Source organism: Pelodiscus sinensis, chromosome 1, assembly GCF_049634645.1.
Source record: "Pelodiscus sinensis isolate JC-2024 chromosome 1, ASM4963464v1, whole genome shotgun sequence".
NCBI classification, from domain to species: Eukaryota; Metazoa; Chordata; order Testudines; family Trionychidae; genus Pelodiscus; species Pelodiscus sinensis.
This window is the reverse complement of record NC_134711.1, coordinates 3,997,670-4,018,609: the sequence shown is the minus strand read 5'-3', so window position 1 is coordinate 4,018,609 and position 20,940 is coordinate 3,997,670. Positions and strand designations below refer to the sequence as shown.

The following is a 20,940-nucleotide window of genomic DNA, read 5'->3' as shown; positions in this document are numbered from 1 at the left end:
TTCTACACTCAGAGTACCCGAGTGGGAAACAGCCCTGACAAGGGGAGAAAAGATCTCTACAGACAGCTTGGCTTAGTGACAAATCATCTGGAGGTGGAGAAAATGATAGCCTAGTAGTATTTTAAATGCGTGAGTATCAAGAACAGAGGTATTTGGGGTGCAGTAAGAGGGTAGAACAACAAATAGATTAAAGAAGTGAACATTTTAGACAAAAATTGAGACATTTCCTGACAGCAAGATCTATTAGACAAGTGGTTTTCAAACTTTTTTTCCTCATGACCCACTTGAAGGAAATTGTTGATGCCCATGACCCAACATAATTTGACTAAAGAGTGGGCTCTAGAGTGGAGTTGAGGATGAGAGCATTGGGGGATAGGAGGGGGCTCCAACTTTGGGGAGGTGTCAGGGCTGAGGTAGGCGGGGCTTTTTTCCTTTAGCAGCTCCAGGCAGCGGTGCAACAGGGGTACTAAGGCAGGTTCCCTGACTCTCCTGCCACCACAGACTATGCTGCACCCCAGAAGTAGCCAGCAGCACATTCCCAGCCAATGGGAGTGCAGAGCTAGCCCCTGGGGCAGTACACGGAGCCCTGTGAGCTATTTCTCCCCCACCCCCCACCACCACCTCAGAGACAGGCCTGCTGCCAGCCACTTCTGGGGCACAGCGCAGTCTGCAGTGCCACAACACTGCAGGTAGCCTGCCTTAACATCCCCACTGATCACCTGATCACACTGCAGCAATGAGACCCAGTGCCTGACATTCCACGATCCAGTCCTGGGTCGTGACCCATAGTTTGAAAACCTCTACAATTAGACTATGGAATATTCACCCAAAATGATGTTAAGGAAGAGCCATCTCTTGAAATTGAACAAAAAGACTCGAAAATGTCCAAAGTGTTCTGCAAGGATCAACAGGGTGCTGGCATGCAGACACACAGCATGACATACTAGAAACTAAAGACAGTAATACTGTATGACTGCTTTAGTCATGCCTGCACTATTTGGTGGGGAGAAGTAAATAGTCAGGGCTCGACAAATAATGCCATCTACTCGCCCGTGGCGAGTAGACTGCAACCCGGAAGAGCCAGGTTTGGGCGATCTGCGCATGCACAGAATGATCTGCGCATGCACAGGTCGCCGGACAGCGTGGCTGGAGAGCGGGGCTCGCTACGGTTCAGTGATTCCTGTAAATAGTAATACTCCGTGTGTGGGCTATTGCAGAAATATATGGACTGGACAGAGGCCACTGAAAAAATGTGATGAAAGTAGGGGAGTAGAGCACACAATAAAAGAAAGCAAATAATGAATTACCAAATACCTCCACATGCACCTACATATATAGCCTCATTTGACATTCAAAAAGTGTGTTATTCAGCAGTTGCTTTCATCTTTCTTGCCAGAAGCATGGGCAGGAGTCCAGGAAAGGAAAAAAATGACTACTGAGTACTCAGAAATGTCTTTTACCATCACCAGACTTACACCTTAACAATAAGCACTGCGAATTTAGAGCCCACCCTCATTTAGCATGGACACTCTAATTGACAACTGAAAACACACTCAGTGTGCAGCGGCAGTCAAAAGAGCAAACAGAATACTATGATTCATTTAAAAAGGGATAGAGAATAAGACAGAGATCTTATTGCCTCAATATAAAACCATGGTACGCCCACATTTGAGTACTGTGTACAGATGTGGTCACCTCATTTAAAAAAAGACATACTGGCATTAGAAGAGATTCAGAAAAGGGCAACAAAAATTATTAGGGGTTTGGAATGGATCCCATATGAAGAGAGATTAAAAAAACTTGGACTTTTCAGCTTAGAAAAGAAGAGACTAAGGGGGGGTTATGATAAAGGTCTATAAAATCATGACTGATGTGGAAAAAGTGAATAAAGAAGAATTTTTTATTCCCACAATATAAAAACTAGGGGTCACCAAAAGAAATTAATGAGCAGCAGGTTTAAAATAAACAAAAGGTAGTTTTTCTTCATGCAGCACACAGTCAACCTGTGGAACTCCTTGCCAGAGGATGTTGTGAAGACTAGGACTTTAACAGGGTTCAAAAAAAGAGCTAAATAGATTCATGGAGGTTAGGTCCGTCAATAACTATTAGCCAGGATGTGTCCCTAGCCTCTGTTTCTCTGGATATGGATGACAGGAGAGGGATCACGTGATGATTACCTGTTGTGTTCACTCTCTCTGGGGCATCTAGCATTGGCCACTGTCGGTAGACAGGATAGTGGTCTAAATGGACCTTTGGTCTGACACAGTATAGCCTTTCTTATAGTCTTAATTTTTTTCCTTCTCTTTCTCTCCCCACCCCCTCTCTTTCTCTGCTATTTATTTGTACCCTGAACCCCTTAAGTCCATTCATCTGAAGAAATGGGCTGTGCCCATAAAGGCTCATGATACCATCCACATTTTGTGTTAGCCTCTAAGGTGCTACAGAACTATTCGTTGTTTTTTAACCTTAACATTGGTTATATTGGCATAATTCAGGATAGCTGTCTGGCCAATAGAAAGTTCCATGCTGTCCCCTGTCTCTTTAATTACAGGCACTTTTCTACTTTTAAAAATAACCCGTTGTTTACATAGCCTGGTTATGGTGGTTAATGTCATGGCTTTAAAAGTGCACAAAACAGCAACAAGTGTTAAGAACGACAAGTTATGTGGCAACAGTGAGTGATCATTCCATGCCACTGCAGTGCTGATGCATTCCCTTCCTGCTGTGCTGCTCACCTCTTAATTGTCTGCTGTTGCCCACTCCTGCTGCTTTAAACTGCTTAAAAAACCATAAGTTGCAATGCTTGATGATGTTATCCTACAGGTTTTACAAAGCTCAACTTGTATGCTGATCTACATCCACTTTAATGAAATGACTTGGATACATAGCACTGCCCTCTATAGAATGGAAGCAAATCACAAGGCCACAGTATTGTGTTAATCACAAACCAACCCAGGTTACTATTAACCAATTTAGACTTTAAGGCTAAGTCTACACTACAACAAAGATTGAGGCTCTGAGATTGACTGACAGTGGATCAATTTAGCAGGCCTAGCGAAGACCCACCAAAACGACCACAGATTGCTCTGCGGTCGATTCCTGAATTCCACCCCACCAAGACAATAGTAAGGTAAGTGACACACACACCTGCCACAGTACCTCGACCTAAGCTATGACAACTCCAGCTACATTATTCACATCTCTTAGGTCGACTTTGTGGTAGTGTAAACATAGGCTTTGTTTGGCAAGGTAATGAACCAAGAAGACTCTACACCTTAACTACACCACTCCAAGACCATTCTGCTGGCCACCTCAATGGCAACAGTGCAGAACACAGAAGATTCAAGACATCAGTTTTTATAAGTATGCCTTTCAGAGAGCATGGCTATTTTTTTATGTTACTGTCGCAATAACAACAGACTGTGTTTTGCAGTTATTCTTTTTACTTAGGGCATATTTAAGGTCTCAGACAAATGGAAACATACAGGCAGTCCCCGGGTTACGTACAAGATAGGGACTGTAGGTTTGTTCTTAAATTGAATCTGTATGTAAGTCGGAACTGGCGTCAGCCGCTGCTGAAACTGATCAGTTTCAACCGCGGCTGAATCTGGATGCCAGTTCTGACTTACATACAGATTCAACTTAAGAAACCCAGGTGTCCCCAAGTCAGCTGCTGCTGAAACTGATCAACAGCTGATTCCAGGAAGCCCGGGGCAGAGCAACTCTGCCTGGGGCTTCCTGTAGTCAGCCGCTGGTCAGTTTCAGCAGTGGCTGACTTGGGGACGCCTGGGGCAGAGCAGCTGGGGTGCTGCTGGGTTGCTCCAGTAGCGCGGCTCCTCAGCTCTACTGGAGCAACCCAGCAGCACCCCAGCTGCTCTGCCCCAGGCGTCCTGATTCAGCCGCTGCTGAAACTGACCAGCAGCGGCTGAATCAGGACGCCTGGGGCAGAGCAGCTGGGGTGCTGCCGGGTTGGTCCGGAGCGGCGCTGCGGGACCAACCCGGCAGCCCCCAGCTGCTCTATCGCAGGGATAGGCAAGAAAAGCCTGGTCTGCTGGGGGGAGGGGGGAGGGCACTAGCTGCATCCCCCCCCGCCCTCCAGCAGACCAGGGGGACAGGAGCAAAGGCGCGGAGCACGCCCGCAGCGGGACAGCCCAGGCGCGCTTGGGCTGTCCCCCTGCGGGCGTGCTCAGCAGCTTTGCTCTCCGTCTCCCTGGTCTGCAGGGAGACAGGGAGCAAAGCCTTAGAGCACGCCCGCTGCGGGCGTGCTCCACTCCTTTGCTCCTGTCCCCCTGGTCTGCTGGGGGGGTCCAACAAAGCCACTGGACCCCCCCCAGCAGACCAGGGACACCAGAGCAAAGCCGCCGCCTGGGCGGCTTTGCTCGTTTGCCCGGGAGCAAAGCCGCCTAGGCGGCAGCTTTGCTCAGGTGTCCCTGGTCTGCTGGGGGGGTCCAGCGGCTTTGCTGGACCCCCCCCCAGCAGACCAAGGGGACAGGAGCAAAGCCGCCCAGGCAGCGGGACTTCCGCCGCCTGGGCAGCTTTGCTCGGGTGTCCCTGGTCTGCTGGGGGGGGGGGGGGGTCCAGCGGCTTTGCTTTTTCTCGCCCCGGAGGACACGGGTGGCGATCCGCCGCCCGTGAGCTCCGGGGCAAGAAAAGCCCCGTTCGTAAGTGCGGATCCAACATAAGTCGGATCCGCGCCAGTCGGGGACTGCCTGTAATCCAAAGAACCCAGAGAAAAAGAGGCAAAGACTCAACAGGGGGCATCTTTTGTCTACTTCTACACACTGAAGTGTTATCAACGGGTGAATGATTCACAGCCAAGATAGTTGTAGAGGGTTATTTGCTTTCAGCCAAGAAATGGTGTTTAACACATTTTGGGGTTCTCAGCATAGCAAGAGCTTCCCTTTTAAGAATTATCGTGAGTATTCTACAAAGTCATCCACAACTGACTTTGAATCTTTACTAATTTACAGGAGAATTCCATCACATTATATAAAAGCTTTATAACTGGTGTTAAAAGTATGCCTTTCTACACATGGCAATAGAAAAAATAAGAGTAAAGACATGATTTTACAAATCAAGCTACTTAGCTTTTCTAAAAAAGCATGCATATTTTTACTCTTACTATAAAATGGAGGTGGGGAACCTAAGGGCCGGCAGCCACATCCAGTGCCTGAGCGTCAGGGCTCCTCTACCTCCCACATTGGGGAGCCCGCACTGGTGCTTCAGCTTTCCTGCTGCCTCCCCACATGGCTGGAGCACACAACATCTACTAGCCTGGGCCCCTCAAGGCTGTGGTGTGCGAGGGGAATGTCTTTCTCCTTCTCAGCGAGGGGCCACATCAGAAAGGTGGTGGTGGGTTTTGTTTTGGTTTTTTTGCTTCTCACTTGTGTGCAGCCCCCAACTGATTTTTCTGTGGGTCAGCAGCCCTCACCCAAAAAAGGTTCCCCACCGGTGCTATAAATTAACAGCCTACAAGATTTGTTCACTAAGTGTTAATAAAGTATACTGTCCTCAATCTGCAGCAACCTAATTCCAGTTTAGTTTTTACCAAAAATTGCTTCCGAGAACCATAACCGTAATCCCCAAAAAGACTGCAGTGCCATACAGTTGACTAAAATCATTGCTCTGAAACCAAGTAGTATGATACCCACAAGTAGTTAGCACAACTTGAATGCCAAAAAAATACACAAAGTCTTTGTTTTAAATAGGGTCAGATTAAAATGCCTGCTCTAGCTTTACAATCTAATGTTTTAATCCAATTCATATTGTACAATGGTTATTGACACAAAACTTAATTGTATTAAGCAGGTGCAGCACCCTTTCAGGTTTGTGTTGCAAGCCAGTCTTGCAATCAGACGGACAAGGCAACAATGGAACTTATAGAGAGTGTGGGAGGGGGGAGCAGAAAAGGGGGACAGAGGTAAAGTCACCAGTTAATAGTGAAACTCAGCTCTGAAATGAACAACAACCTCTTGAAGGTTGCTGCTGAGGCAGTGAGAATTTTTACTGAAAGCTGCTTTGTTGTTTTAGCAAAATGATACAAGGGGTTAAGTTCTTAAAATGGCAGGTAGGAGAACAGGATGAGGCATATTGGTCACTGTTCAACTGAGATAAGTTGAAATTTCTTGTTTGCTACCACAGCATAAGCTAAGGGGGGAGGGGGGAGGAATCCCACAAGTCTTCATCTGTTTGAAAAAGTATCATGACTTCTCCCGTCCCTTCAGAGTCAATTATAATGGAGACCAAAATGTATAAAAATTTTCCCATGACATTTTCAGGATTTACATTCTATGTTGTAAAAGTTTTAGCTTAAAAAATTATATTTACCCTGAATATAAGCTGTTTTCTATCTTCTGACTCAGCTAATCTAACAACTGATACAAGCCAATACTACTGTTTTTTGCAATTACAAATCATCCATCAATACACAGGTAAAAGAAGAAATGTCTTAGGATTTATTCTTCATTTTTAGCTTCAGATAGTTTTAAAGTTATTCCAAAATTCTCATTTTAAGTCAGTCACCCCGTTAACTATTGTAATATGATCTGTTGATCATAAAGTTTCAGAACTTTAAATATTTTGCTGCTGCTGCTGCAGCAATTTGTCTCCATGAATCCAAAAAATGGAGATTCAACAAGCTAAATTTGGCTGTATTTATAATTCCTTTTATGCAGTGTGAGAGACACATTCCTTTCTAACTTCAGCTCCAATACTTAAAAGTTTAGACAGTGTCACAAGATTCTGTACATAAAAGGGAAATAAAGTAAAATTCTGAAAAACTGAGTTCAAGGCGAGTTTGTAAATAAAGTGCATTCATATGTACACTGCTATTCTGGTGTAGAACAAACATCCAACATCAGAACTATTGTAATCCTACCAGAAACACTTCCAAGAGATGTAGTTGAAGGGCTCCAAGAATCACACAGATTAACATTTCAGGGATACCCAGTACCGGTTGCACTTATTTGCCTGTATAAGAAATTTCACACACCCAAAAAAATTCTATTCCTCCAAAGATTGCCCTGTGCTTGTTTTCAAAGGCTTCTACTAGGCCTCCTTCTCTTTCCCCAGCCCCCGCTCTCCTGTATATAAACACACTTGTCACACACTCCATCAGCTGTTTGTATGGCTCCGCCCAGACCTCGGTTTCCGGGTAGTAACAGAGCAACCAATCCGCTGAGTTGCAAGATCTGCCTGAGGCCTTTTGCCTGCAAACACTTTTCCAAAACAAGCAGCTCGTCATTTCACAGGGGGCTCTGCCTCATCTAGGGTAAGAGGGGATTGCAACTGCCATGCAACAGGGGAATGAATAAGTCCCACAAGCCTTGAGGACACAGTGAACTGCATGAGCTCCCACGACTACCTGGGAAAGTATAGGTTGGAAGGGAAGGGAAAACTTATGCACAACCCTAAGATGTTCACACTTTTTTTTTTTTTTTAAATAAAGTTACCAGTACCAGATCTCAAGTAATCTGAGTAATTTCCCATACTCTGAGTATAAAAATTCCTTGAAAGCCATTCCACAAGTGGGGGCACAGGAAGCTTATTTTGTTCACGGTACTGCATGTATTCAAACAACTCTACCGGGCCTGGTATTTAGGCAGGGAGGAAATTCAAGAGAGGTGAGGGGAAGGAGACAATCAAAACAACAGAGTAGAAATGCAATGCAAACCCGTTTCTAGGCTATTCCCAGCAGTTCGAGAAGGGATCAGAAGCGAAACAATGAATGATTCAGAGTGTCAGAACATAACCATCCAGCTGATTATTAAACATTAGTTAAAAACCCCACACTCCCTTGCAATTGAGAGAGAGAGAGAGAGAGAGAGAGAGAGACCGACCAACCAACCTCTCCCTTTCCCTAGTCACAAAGAAACACCTACAAAAGGACGTGGACATGTTGGGGACTAAATATAGGAATAATAAAGACTCCACTCCTCTCCTAAACCTGTCAGAGCAGTAAAAGGCAGCAGACTTGTAACTTGCTCTCTAGTCCCTCCCCCCACCCAGACAAGGTAGCTCTTGGCAGGCTGTAAATCTGTGCCATGATTATATACTAGAGACATTAGAGAGAGGCTGAAATGGGAGATTGTAATGAAAATGGCAGCAAACAAAACAAAAAAAATTTCAAGCCATCAGGAAAAGCAACATTTAAGTACATTCCTTCAGTCCAGGTCTCTCATTTAACAATCATATATTCTCTCATAACAATCATAACCAGCTTCAATCCTTCCCCTCCTCCTCTCCCCCCCCCCCCCCCCACTTATTTCAGAAAACGTGCAGGCTGGTTTACAAATAGGACAGCACAGACAAATGAAGTGGCTCAGCAGTTTGGGCCTACACTCTGAATTCATCCTAGAGATATGAAGGAAGGCCAGACAAACAAAAAGCCGGAGGAAGGTAGAAATAGCCATTCGACACAACTTCCTAACTTTACGGTCCACAAGACACAAACTGACCTATCCCTCTGTGTCAAATACCAAGAGCACTGGGGTAACAATAATAAGAGCTACAGTTTTAAAGCACCTCTAGATTCTTTTGTCAGGGAAAATAGACCAGGAGATGAGAAATTAACTGGGATTGGAAGGAATATCAACCTATTTGCTTCTTTTCGTGTACCACCAAGCAATAAATATACCAAAAAACCTGCTCTTTGTCTCCTAAAATGCTGTAGTCAGTCTAGATGTCAGCTACCAAGCAGGAAAAGAGAAGTGGGGTAGAAAATGCATCAGGTCATAATGGGCCTCATCTCCACTCCAGCACAGTCCTCTTTAAAAAATTACACACAATGAAGATTATTTCCACTAAACAGCTGGAGTTTTCAAACCTCCTCCTGGTGAAATTAACCATCAACTGAAATTTGCATTTGGGAGGGTATGACATGTTGTAATTCTAAACTCCGGAATAAAAATAGCTCAGATAGTACCATGATCGGCAGTCATTTCCTATTTGCTATAAACAACCTTAAAAATAAAGAGCAACTTTGTATAAAAACATACAAAAACATTAACACAGTTTCCTAGGGTAAACTGTTCTCATACCGCAGACATTAGCACTGTTGATTTCACCCCTTCTTTTAAGACACAAAATCCAAATAAGTTTGTTTATCTCTGCCTCTAGAAACTAAATCAGATCTGTTTATAACCCCCAACCTTCCTACCACAACCAAAAAAACCAGATCTTTCACCCCCAAATTCTCCTGGGGGAGTAAATATATCTGAAAGCATTGTAGTCAGTTAAGTCAATTCTCCCCACCACCACCACCACGTAAACAAAACTATTAATAAAACAATTCTATAATCGAATTCCCAATGTTTTTTCAATAGCCACCCACACTCCAGACAGCGAAAGTGAGGGCTACACCATCCTATGAGGGGTGAGAATAAAAATACTGAGAAAAATAAAAATAGATCCATTAGGAAAGAAAAAAGCCTACCCTAAACAGGAGTGTTACATAAACAAAACCTCTAGCGGGAAGGGAAGGGAGAGAGAGACTTTTCAATTGCTCTGGAACCCCTTTTTCCCCCACTCCATAGCACCTTATTTTTGGTTTGTTGCAAACCAGACTCCCCCCCACCCCCCCCAAAAAAAGAAAAGAAAACACAAGTCCCTAAGCTGGCACCAGAAGCTTTGGGAATGGCAGGCTGAAACCATGGAGTAAATAATAATAAACATCACAAAAGGCTTTCTCTGGGCTGTGGCTATTAGACAAGACCTCTCCATTCTCTGAGACCCCCTTCTAACCACTCCAAGCTGCTGAACTACATTCCAGGGAAGAGGGCTGGGGGAAAGAGGGGAGTCAGGAGTGGGGGTGCCATCTGGAAGGGGGGGAGAATATTCCTTAAAAATTCCCTTCGAAGACTGACTACCAGCTGTCATATCTATGGGAGGAGGGGGTTTCTTTCCCTTAACCTGCGATAGGGGTGGGGGGGAGGAGGAGGAAGAGTCACAATAGCAGGGGAAGGAAAAGGAGTTGCCTTAGGTTGAACCAAAGGATTCTGCCCCATGCTCCCACTTTAAAGGTACTAATCTCCCACCAGGATAGGCGGTGGGTGGGGTAGCCTCTTATACCCCAGGCTCTCTATAGTTTAAAGGGGCACCAGTCCTTAGTCTGGGGTGTAAGCTGAGGCTGGGAGATAGATTCGGTATTTGAGAGCACTGAAATCCCCAGGACTGGGGGTAGGGAGGGAAGACAGTCTGCTTTTTCAGGAGGCCTCTATTCAGCAGACTGGGAAGAGTTGATGTTGAGTAGGTGGCTGCAGGGGGCTCCCCCAGAGGGGCTGATCTAGGGGAGGCTCACCCTCTTCCTCCTGGTAGCTGGTTTCATGGGGGTTCACGCTCTCCTTCTCCACAAGATATCAGCAGGACAGGCCCTGACAGCTGTACATCACTGGAGGATTAGGGATGTCACTCTCCTCTGGGCTGAGGGCCTTTTCCCCAGGATATTTTCCTCACAGGGGCTTCTCTCCCCCACCCAGGGGATGAGGGATCTCTCCCCTCCCCACACTGTCAAATGGGGAAAGCTTTTCTCCCCCCCCCCCATTAGAAGGTCTCCCTCTCCCCCTCCCCCACACACAAGAGGATGGAGAACCTCTCTCTTCTTCCCGCCCCAGGATGGGGGGGGTCCTCTCTCTCTCCTCCTTCCCACCCCACACGGGAGGATAGAGGGTCTCTCTCTTGTCTCCCTCTCACCCCATACTTCACACAGGAGGACAGGGGAGGGTCTCTCTTCTCCCACCCCCCCCCCACTGGAAGGAGGGGGGAAGGGTCTCTCCCACCCCCCCCCCACTGGAAGGAGGGGGGAAGGGTCTCTCCCACCCCCCCCCCACTGGAAGGAGGGGGGAAGGGTCTCTCCCCCCCCCCACTGGAAGGAGGGGGGAGGGGTCTCTCCCCCCCCCCCACTGGAAGGAGGGGGGAGGGGTCTCTCCCCCCCCCCCCACTGGAAGGAGGGGGGAGGGGTCTCTCCCCCCCCCCCCACTGGAAGGAGGGGGGAGGGGTCTCTCCCCCCCCCCCCACTGGAAGGAGGGGGGAAGGGTCTCAGACACACACAGGGCAGGAGGGGGGGTCTCCCCCCACAGAAGGTGTGGGGGGGTCTCCCCTCGCCCCCTACACGGGGGGGCGGGTCTCCCCGCGCAGGAAGGATACAGCTTGACCACGTCGGTGTCCATCCGCCTCTTGCCCGGGCTGGGGGAGGACATGGTGCCCCCGGCTGCCCGGCTCCTCCTCTCGGGCTGTCAGAGCCCGGGCTGCTCCGGGCTGGGGGGGGACTCCCCGGGGGGGGGGGCGCCGGGCGCCGAGCCGCGGGCGAGCCCCCTCCTGCTGCCGCCGCTGCGCCCTGCGGGGCCTGGCCGCTCCTGCCTCCCCCCGCTCCGGCTCGCGCTCCCCTCAGCCCCGCGCCCCGCTCCCGTCGCCGCTGCCGGAGAGCCTCTCTCTGGGCCCCTGACGTCACCCACAGTGACCTCACTGCCCGGGCCCGCCCCGATTGGCGCCGCGGCGCGTGACGCCGGCGCGTCGCTCACGCCGCCCCGCCCCGCCCCGCGCTGGCTGACGGGAGTTGTAGGCCGCCGCCGCTCCTTCCCAGCAAGCCCTGGAGTAGGGTCGAGTGCCCCACGCGCTGGCCACTCGCCCCACGTGGCTAACTGGCTAGTTGGCTTGAACAATGAAAACTCAAAAAAAAACAAAAAACATTTTTTAAATAAAAAACCCAATTTTTTTTCATAGAATAATTATAATAATACGAATAATCACAAAGTTCCGAAGGTCTTTCCTCTTTCCGAAGCCACGTTCCATGAGTCCGACCGGTTTTTTCGGAATCACGGGGCTAGTTCGCTATAGCAGTGGCTACTGCTTCAGAACTGGGCGCACACCCTGGGTCTAGCTGGTGGAGGCAGGCTGCCGGGTGGAGGCCTCGCCCCTCATGGTCTCCTTAATAGGGCCAAGGGATCTTCTGCATTTGTGGATGCCAACGCCCCTTGACCTAAAAATGTAGGGAGAGAGCTGGTTTCCCCTGGCATGTTGCCAGCTGTATGTAAATTTGACACCTAAAGAGGAGCAGCTCAGACATTTGTCTCTTACACCAGCTGACAAGCTGAGCCCCTAAAAGACGTTACCTCATCCACCTTCTGTCTGCACAAGGATGGTCTGCTGGCCCAGACTTCATCTAAATGCACTTACGGCTTTCACCCATGCCTATGTTCTGCTTAGCTGATAGTGGTGTGGGTTGATTAGAGAAGGAGCTAGGGCCCCTGAATCCATTCGAAGGGTGGGGTTAAGATTCCCAACATCTATACCCACTCTGCCCTTTGGCAAGTCACTTAGCCACTTTGTGCCCCATCTGTAAAACGAGGCTACAGCAGAGACATTCCCATGTTTGTAAACTTCACTTCTGCCAAACTCTCTTTACTCCCATATTTGTTTTGTCTCTCAACAGGATGCTGCACAGTTTGGGGTTTTTTGTTAAAACCCTCTCTCTACTTTTGTAAACGTTTAATGCATCTTAAGTTTTCTGTAAAAATCAGTTTTTACACACACCTTCTTCACACAGTTTTTGTGAGGCATAATAAATACAGCAACATCTTGTTGCAAGCTGGGTATTACTGGGAAGTCAATACTCATTGTATTCACACCTCACAAGAAATTCAGGAATGCGTCTGTGCACATCTTGACATGGGGGAGAGTCTCGTCACTTGGTTTTCAGTTTAATTTGTTTCAGGACCTTACAAAAATGTTTTCTGAGTTCTTTGCAATGTATCCTTATACTAGCCATATTATGAAAAAGATGGGTTAGAGAAAACTTCTCTAGACCTTTAATTGATATTCTCATGTTTCAAATTCATTTCTGCCCTGCAGGCAATGATTTGCTGTGGATCTTTATCATTTACATTTGCAGTGTGGATTGTGGTGTTTTGTGAGGGTCCTGACATGATTTTTTTTTCAGTGCCACATCATCATAATGAAACAACTGTATGTCTGAGTCAAAGACAGAGTCCCTGCCCAAGCGGAGTTTACAATCAGAAAAACAACCAAAAGACAGATGCTTTGAGTGAAGGGATGACTTGGCTTGCTATTTTTGTGCACGGATATTTGTGGTGCTGGCGTTATGCTGATTTTGGTCAGTGCTGCTGGGCCTTATGGAAGATATGGATTTAGTGGAGGCAGCTGGGAACCTAGGCACTGACCAAAGCAAGATCACTTCATAGACAGGAGCTGACACAGGTAGGGTTGCCAGATGGTTTAACAAAAAAATACCGAACACCCTCCCCCCAAAAAAACAAAAACAAAAAAACACCGGGGAAAAATCCTGTTGAGAAAAGAAAAAGGGCGAAACCAACGTTGTTGAGCAAAAAAAAAAAAAAAAAAAAAAAAACCCACAGCTGTACCTTTAAATGGCCCTGCTGTTCTCTCAGTTCCTCACTCCCCACCATCCCCACCAGATGCGGCAGGGGAAAATTGTCCGTCTGAGGGAAACAGGAGGAAATGCTGGGCATTTCACATGTCCAGTATTTTCTGTTTTTGTACCAGACGCTGGATCCGAATAACGGACAGTCCAGGCTAAAACCAGACACCTGGCAACCGTAGGCACAGGAGAAAGCAGAAGGGGAGAAGAAAAGGAAGGGAGCATCCCTGGCAAAGCAAAGGGGCAAGATGAGATTTAAGTGGCAGCTGGGCTCTGCAAAGCTATGACTGGGGAAACAGAAATGAAGGCAAGGCTGAGCCACTGGAGGGACTTGAAGACAGGGCAGGGTGGTCAACCTGGTCAGCCTTGTATCTGGTTGAACCTGCGTGAACCACACTAGGGCTACGTCTACACTGGCATGATTTTCCGGAAATGCTTTTAACGGAAAAGTTTTCCGTTAAAAGCATTTTTGGAAAAATCGCGTCTAGATTGGCAGGATGCTTTTCCGCAAAAGCACTTTTTGCAGAAAAGCGTCGGTGGCCAATCTAGACGCGGTTTTCCGCAAAAAAGCCCCGATCGCCATTTTCGCCATTGGGGCTTTTTTGCGGAAAACAGTACTATGCTGTCTACACAGGCCCTTTTGCGCAAAAGTCTTTTGGAAAAAGACTTTTGCCCGAATAGTAGACAGCTGGCAAGTTTTTCCGCAAAATCATCTGATTTTGCGGAAAAACTTGCCAGTCTAGACACAGCCAATGTGTGCGGGTTACACCTGCACAGAGAGGGAGGATGGATTCAGCATGGGCAGACGGGTGACCCCCAAGGCTGTTTGGGAATAGGAGCTCCTTCAGGAGGACCCAGCCCTCTTAGCAGCTAGGCAATTTCCAGTATAAATAAGGTGCAGTGTCTCGTGGCAGTGTCCCCTGGCCACATAGGGTTAACATGTCCCTTCCTGCCAAGTGGAGCAAAGCCAGGAGTTGGCCTGTGAATATCAGAGGCTCAGCACAGGGCACCGGGAGCCAAGCAGCTCCAATAGCTGGCTTTCAGCATTTGTTAACGTGCAACAAATGGAGGTTTATCACATTTTCCACCAGCTCAGTTTCTGGTTTCTGCTTTTCCAGCTGTCAATAATTTACAGAGGAGTAATGCAGGGTCCCCAGGCTAGAGACGCCGATCGAGCGGGAGGCTGGAATGAGCGATATCTCTCAGAATCAGGTACAACTGAGCAGTGTATGGGAGCAAACAGCTGTTCGACCTTGTATGACCTTAGAGTGTTGCGATCTGGGAAATGTATTCTTGGGCCTGTCCAACCCTTTATATACAGGCTGTTAGCAGAAAAGGATCAAGGACACAGAGGGGAGTCACATGTTACCGATAAATGAACTTTGCCAATTGACCCTACTGCAAAATTAATCACATTCTAGCTAATATCCCAAACTGGAAAGAAAGCTGTGTAGTTTAAGGTATGAGCGTTGGAACTCTGAGTTTCTACCCTTACCTCGGTAATGGACTTTGGTCTGATTGTTTACCCGTGCCTCAGTTTACTCACCTGGAAAATATAGTAACTAATACTTACCTGCCTTCTGGAGCCGGGAACTGTGCGCTGAAGTTAATGAATGTTTGTAAAGTATGTTGAGACTGCTGGGGAAAAAGTTCCTATGGAAACGTAAAATATTGTGTGAAGACAATCAAATTACGCTGCCAAGTTCATGAGCACACCTCCAAGTTCGGATGGAGTCAGTACTGCGCATTCGGTGGCACTAGATCGCTAATTGAGACTCTCCTTAGCTCAGGTTGTGGGGGTTGGTGCGCTTAAAGCAAGTGGGTCTGAGCTCTTGTTCCAGCCGTCCCTGTGAGCTTTGAGGGCTGGTCTACACTGAACTTACATGTACAGAACCGCCTCTCTCGGAGAGGTGAAAAATCCACACCTGAAAGGACATAGTTAAAAGGACCTAACCTCTGATCAAACTTTCCATTAAACTTGGATTAACTATAGTGACGGGTGACCCCTCCATTGCTGTTGTAAGTGATTACACTGAAGTGCTACAGGAGAGCAGCTGTCGCTTTTTAAGTGTGGACACGGACGGAAGGTCTGGTGTGCAGCTAGGTGACAAGTGTGAAGGTGCACACCGTGACCACAGATTTGTTAAAATATCTTGCGATGTTGCGGCTGTAAAGTGGTCCCCACGAAACACTTAGGACACGTCTAGACTACGGTGCTACTTTGGGATGCCAGAGGGATCCCGAAATAGCTGTTCCACATCTTTTGAACCAGCCCGTTATTTCAAAATTGATTTTGAAATAACAGGCTCTCTAGTCCGATGTCCCTGTAGCCCTCGTTCCATGAGGGTGCTGTGGAGACAGCAAGCACCAAATTTCAAAATAAGCTATTTTGAAATTAGATCAAAATAAAATATGTAATTTGCATTGCTCAGATTACATATCTTATTTCGGCCTATGGGTGCACTGTAGATGCACCCTGATTGACTACTCCACAGTGCTTGGCTCTGTTGTGCGGAGTTTGCAGAACACCCGCAGCTTGCTAGAAGTCAAATCCAAGACATCTCAGAAAAATTCCCCTACACTGGGAAAAGGTGACAGCAGCCAGCAGCGCCAGGAATAGCTTTGGTTTAGGATGTTTTTCTCCTCCTCTGAGTGCCCCTTGGCATTCACCCTCTCATCCACGTTTGCACAAGGAAAAAGCAGTTAGAGGGCGGTGTCTATGCTGGGAAAATTCTCACTAGTCATAGCTCATTGATGCAATTATGCCAGAGAAAATCTTGATCCTGGCCGTTCCCCATTTCCTGAGCTGGGAGCAGGAAGGTGGGGATCTAGAGCTGGATACAATGTCTCTATGTTACCTGGAGGTAGGGGGGAAACCTAACCTGAACAGCTCCCCACGTTTTCTGGTAGCTTTTGGCCATAGGAGAAGGACAAAGCAGGTGGAATGATGATCCGGTCCAATTTGTGGTCACTGTCATGTATTGGAGATACACAAGAGGCAGAGTTAAGGTTATGTGGGCCACCTTAACTTGGCATTTCCTAACTTGCATGTGTTTAACTGTGCAACCTTAATATAGATTTCTGTATATAACAAAATAATACTATCAATAAAGTGTTACTAGTGCTGCTTGGAAAAGGCACAACAGCAGCTCTGGAAAGCCCCATTTTGGGGGCAATCTGATCATTATGTATACCCAACAAGCAAGCAGAATATGACACAATTTTTTTCTTTTCATGATCATTCTCAGAACAGAAAGAAGATTTGATGAGGTTGCTTTACAAACTTGAATTCACCCTCTCTATTCCCATCCCAGGTGCAGTGAAGATTACGGATGGTACAATTTAGGCCCAGGGATGTGAAGTAACTTGGCCCAAGTCATCAGTGAGTCAGCCAGGAAGAGAACCCAAGAATCTTGGGGACAGAGTCATCTGCACTAACCATTAGAGAACACTTCCTCCCACAGAGATCTGCCTTCTGGTGTCTTGGCTAATCTTTCCTCTCCTTTGTTTGTCATCCTCTGAGGCTGGGACTTATTCCCTCCTCTCGTTATTGATATTGTTATCTTCTTGGTATTGATAGACTCTCATGACCTCCCGGCAGAGACTTGATTATATTTTTAGCTGCTTTTGTGGCTCTACAGCTCTCCCTCCCCTCCATGAGTCGATTCTGCTGCCTTTCTCTGAATGGTCCTGGTGTGCCCTTGAGGTCACAGGGAGCAGGCCTGCCTGTGGGAAATGCCAGGTGTCACAGCAGTAGGTTATTATCTGTGTAGCCCAACGTCCAGTGGGCTTCAACAGCAGCCCTGGGAACGACAAGTGGTGAGCTACAAACTGCAGCATGCTGGGAGAACTCCCTGGTTCCTGCCAGGATGTCCCCTCTGTCCCCAACAGGGTCTCAGTAGAGACTAAGCTAGAAGTGTGGAGAGGGCTGATAAAGAAAAGTTATTTATTAGTTCCTATAATAGAAGAACTAGAGGACACCAAATAAAATTAATGGGTAGCAGGTTTAAAACTAATAAAAGGAAGTTCTTCTTCACACAGCGTGTAGTCAACCTGTGGAACTCCTTGCCAGAGGAGGCTGTGCAGGCTAGGACTATAACAGAGTTTAAAGAGAAGCTGGATAAATTCATGGAGGTTAGGTCCATAAAAGGCTATTAGCCAGGGGGGTGTCCTTGGCCTCTGTTTGTCAGAGGCTGGAGAGGGATGGCAGGAGACAAATCGCTTGATCATTGTCTTCGGTCCACCCTCTCTGGGGCACCTGGTGCTGGCCACTGTCAGCAGACAGGCTACTGGGCTAGATGGACCTTTGGTCTGACCCAGTACGGCCGTTCTCATGTTCTTATGTTCTTATGTTCTAAGCTGCACACAGGCTGCAGGCAGAGAGGAGGCTGCTGATCTGTGGTCCTGGCCTGTGTTTTTTGACAGAACAAAGCCGGTTCCTGGTGGTTTGTCCGAGTGGGTCGGCTCTGAGACGCACACACTAATACACAGCGCAGAGCAGCCTCAGGCCTAGCCTCCCGCAGTGGGGTAAGAAGTCACCAGGGTTCCCCTCTGCGGAATAACCTCACGCTGGGCTAGTGAGCAGGAGGGGTTACACCTGCTTCACGTTTGTGCCAGGCAATTTCTCCCACGGGGTTCGGAGCAGCCCCAGCTTCTTCCCGACAACATCCCGCTGCACGTTCCGAGTCAGACTCCCGCTCCGCCTGTCCAGGTCAGCGTAAAGGCCGGTGGAGCGGCTCACGCAGGGCTGACCACCGAAGGGGAAAGAGCCCAGGAGCAGCCACCCCCGCAGGACCAGCGGGAGCCGCCGCCACACGAGCCAGGGCCACCGCAGCCACCGCGCCAGCCACGGGCCACCGCCACCGCCGCGCCAGCGACTGCAGCCACACCAGTCGCCGTGTCAACCACAACCGCCGGCGCAGCAGTATTCGCCAGCCCAGGTGGGGACGGGGCCAGCCAGTGGACGGGGGTACAAAGCAGCCCAGGGCAGGGAGTAGGAGGTATCCTGTAGAGCTCGGCACGCTGAGTCTATAATGCCATTCTTGTGCACTATAGACCCAGCCACTGGGCCAGATTTACCCTGGACCGGGGGCATTATAGACACAGCCACTGGGCCAGATTTACCCCAGACCGGGGGCATTATAGACACAGCCACTGGGCCAGATTTACCCCAGACCGGGGGCATTATAGACTCAGCCGCTGGGCCAGATTTACACCAGACCGGGGGCATTATAGACTCAGCCGCTGGGCCAGATTTACACCAGACCGGGGGCATTATAGACTCAGCCGCTGGGCCAGATTTACACCAGACCGGGGGCATTATAGACTCAGCCGCTGGGCCAGATTTACCCCAGACCGGGGGCATTATAGACACAGCCACTGGGCCAGATTTACCCTGGACCGGGGGCATTATAGACACAGCCACTGGGCCAGATTTACCCCAGACCGGGGGCATTATAGACACAGCCACTGGGCCAGATTTACCCCAGACCGGGGGCATTATAGACTCAGCCGCTGGGCCAGATTTACACCAGACCGGGGGCATTATAGACTCAGCCGCTGGGCCAGATTTACACCAGACCGGGGGCATTATAGACTCAGCCGCTGGCCAGATTTACACCAGACCGGGGGCATTATAGACTCAGCCGCTGGGCCAGATTTACACCAGACCGGGGGCATTATAGACTCAGCCGCTGGGCCAGATTTACACCAGACCGGGGGCATTATAGACTCAGCCGCTGGGCCAGATTTACACCAGACCGGGGGCATTATAGACTCAGCCGCTGGGCCAGATTTACCCCAGACCGGGGGCATTATAGACTCGGCCGCTGGGCCAGATTTACCCCAGACCGGGGGCATTATAGACTCAGCCGCTGGGCCAGATTTACCCCAGACCGGGGGCATTATAGACTCAGCCGCTGGGCCATATTTACCCCAGACCAGGGGCATTATAGACTCAGCCGCTGGGCCAGATTTACCCCAGACAGGGGGCATTATAGACTCAGCCGCTGGGCCAGATTTACCCCAGACCGGGGGCATTATAGACTCAGCCGCTGGGCCAGATTTACCCCAGACCGGGGGCATTATAGACTCAGCCGCTGGGCCAGATTTACCCCAGACCGGGGGCATTATAGACTCAGCCGCTGGGCCAGATTTACCCCAGACCGGGGGCATTATAGACTCAGCCGCTGGGCCAGATTTACCCCAGACCGGGGGCATTATAGACTCAGCCACTGGGTCAGATTTAAACCAGACCGGGGGCATTATAGACTCAGCCGCTGGGCCAGATTTACCCCGGACCGGGGGCATTATAGACTCAGCCACTGGGCCAGATTTACCCCAGACCAGGGGCATTACAGACTTGGCCACTGGGCCAGATTTACCCCAGACCGGGGGCATTATAGACTCAGCTGCTGGGCCATATTTACCCCAGAGAGGGGACAGTATAGACTGGGCTGCTGGGCCAGACTTATCCCCTAGGGGATGCGGGGGACCCAGCCACATGACACACCCAATCCAGTAGCCCACTGCCTTCTAAGAAGTCTGCATGTGTGAAGACTGCAGAACTGGTCCCGCCCCTCCCCCCAACCAACGGCCCCATCTCACTGACCCCAAAGTGACCAAACTGGGCATTCTGCAGCTCCCAGCAGGGATCCCTGTGCACAAGGGGCAAGGCATAGGTACCCTGGGGCCAAAGCATCTACCATTGCCTGGACCCTCCAGTCCTGCTCTCTCTGAATGGCAGAACAGCCCCGCAACAGGTCCATCTCACCCAGTGTCCTGTCTGCCCACGGTGGCCAATGCCAGATGCCCCAGAGGGAGAGACGAAAACAGGGAACCGTCGAGTGATCCCTCCCCTGTCGCTCATTCTGACAAACAGAAGCTAGGGACACCATTCCTACCCATCCTGGCTAACAGCCACTGATGAACCTCCATGAATGTATCTAGTTCTTTTTTTAAACCCTGTTATAGTCTTGGCCCTCACAACATCCCCTGGCAAGGAGTTCCACAGGTTGACTGTGCGCTGAGTGACAAAATACTTCTTTTTCTTTGTTTGAAACCTGCTGCCTATTCATTTCATTGGGTGACCCCTAGTTCTTGTGTTATGAAAAGTAGCAAATAACACTTCCTTATTTCTTTTTGCCACACCACTCATGATTTTATAGACCTCTATCATATTCCCCCTTGGATGTCTCTTTTCTAAGCTGATAGGTCCCGGTCTTATGACTCTCTCCTCTTATGGCAGCTGTTCCACACCCCTAATCATTTTTGTTGCCCTTTTCTGAACCTTTTCCAATTCCAATCTATTTTTTTAAACTGGTTCAACCACATGTGCACACAGTATTCAAGATATGAGCGTACCACGGATTTATACAGAGGCAATATGAGGCTGGGTTAGGTATGTTACATATTTTACAAAGTGCTTTTAACTGATCAAGGACTTTCATGCTCACTGGCTTGCTGCGTGACTAGGGAGGTGGGGTCCCCAGTACAACCGTTCGAGAACCACTGTGCTAGGCACTGTACAAACGCAGAGCAAGGGGTAG

General features: G+C 48.7%; 1 protein-coding gene and 1 long non-coding RNA gene across 2 annotated transcripts in view; one reads left to right on the top strand and one right to left on the bottom strand.

The window, feature by feature from the left end:
* Positions 1-11,433, bottom strand: part of UBE2H (ubiquitin conjugating enzyme E2 H) — a 74,519-nt gene extending 63,086 nt beyond the window's left edge. Inside the window, exon 1 of the mRNA XM_075925365.1 lies at positions 11,143-11,433. Within this exon, the coding sequence (XP_075781480.1) occupies positions 11,143-11,195 (53 nt within the window). The 5' untranslated portion in view covers positions 11,196-11,433. The remainder of the gene's footprint in view (positions 1-11,142) is intronic.
* Positions 11,434-12,503: 1,070 nt separating this feature from the next.
* On the top strand, positions 12,504-17,363 carry LOC142826480 (uncharacterized). Its single transcript, XR_012900639.1, has 3 exons — positions 12,504-13,212; positions 14,512-14,605; positions 16,708-17,363. It is a non-coding gene; the product is annotated as an uncharacterized LOC142826480 (long non-coding RNA).
* The last annotated feature ends 3,577 nt before the right edge of the window (positions 17,364-20,940 follow it).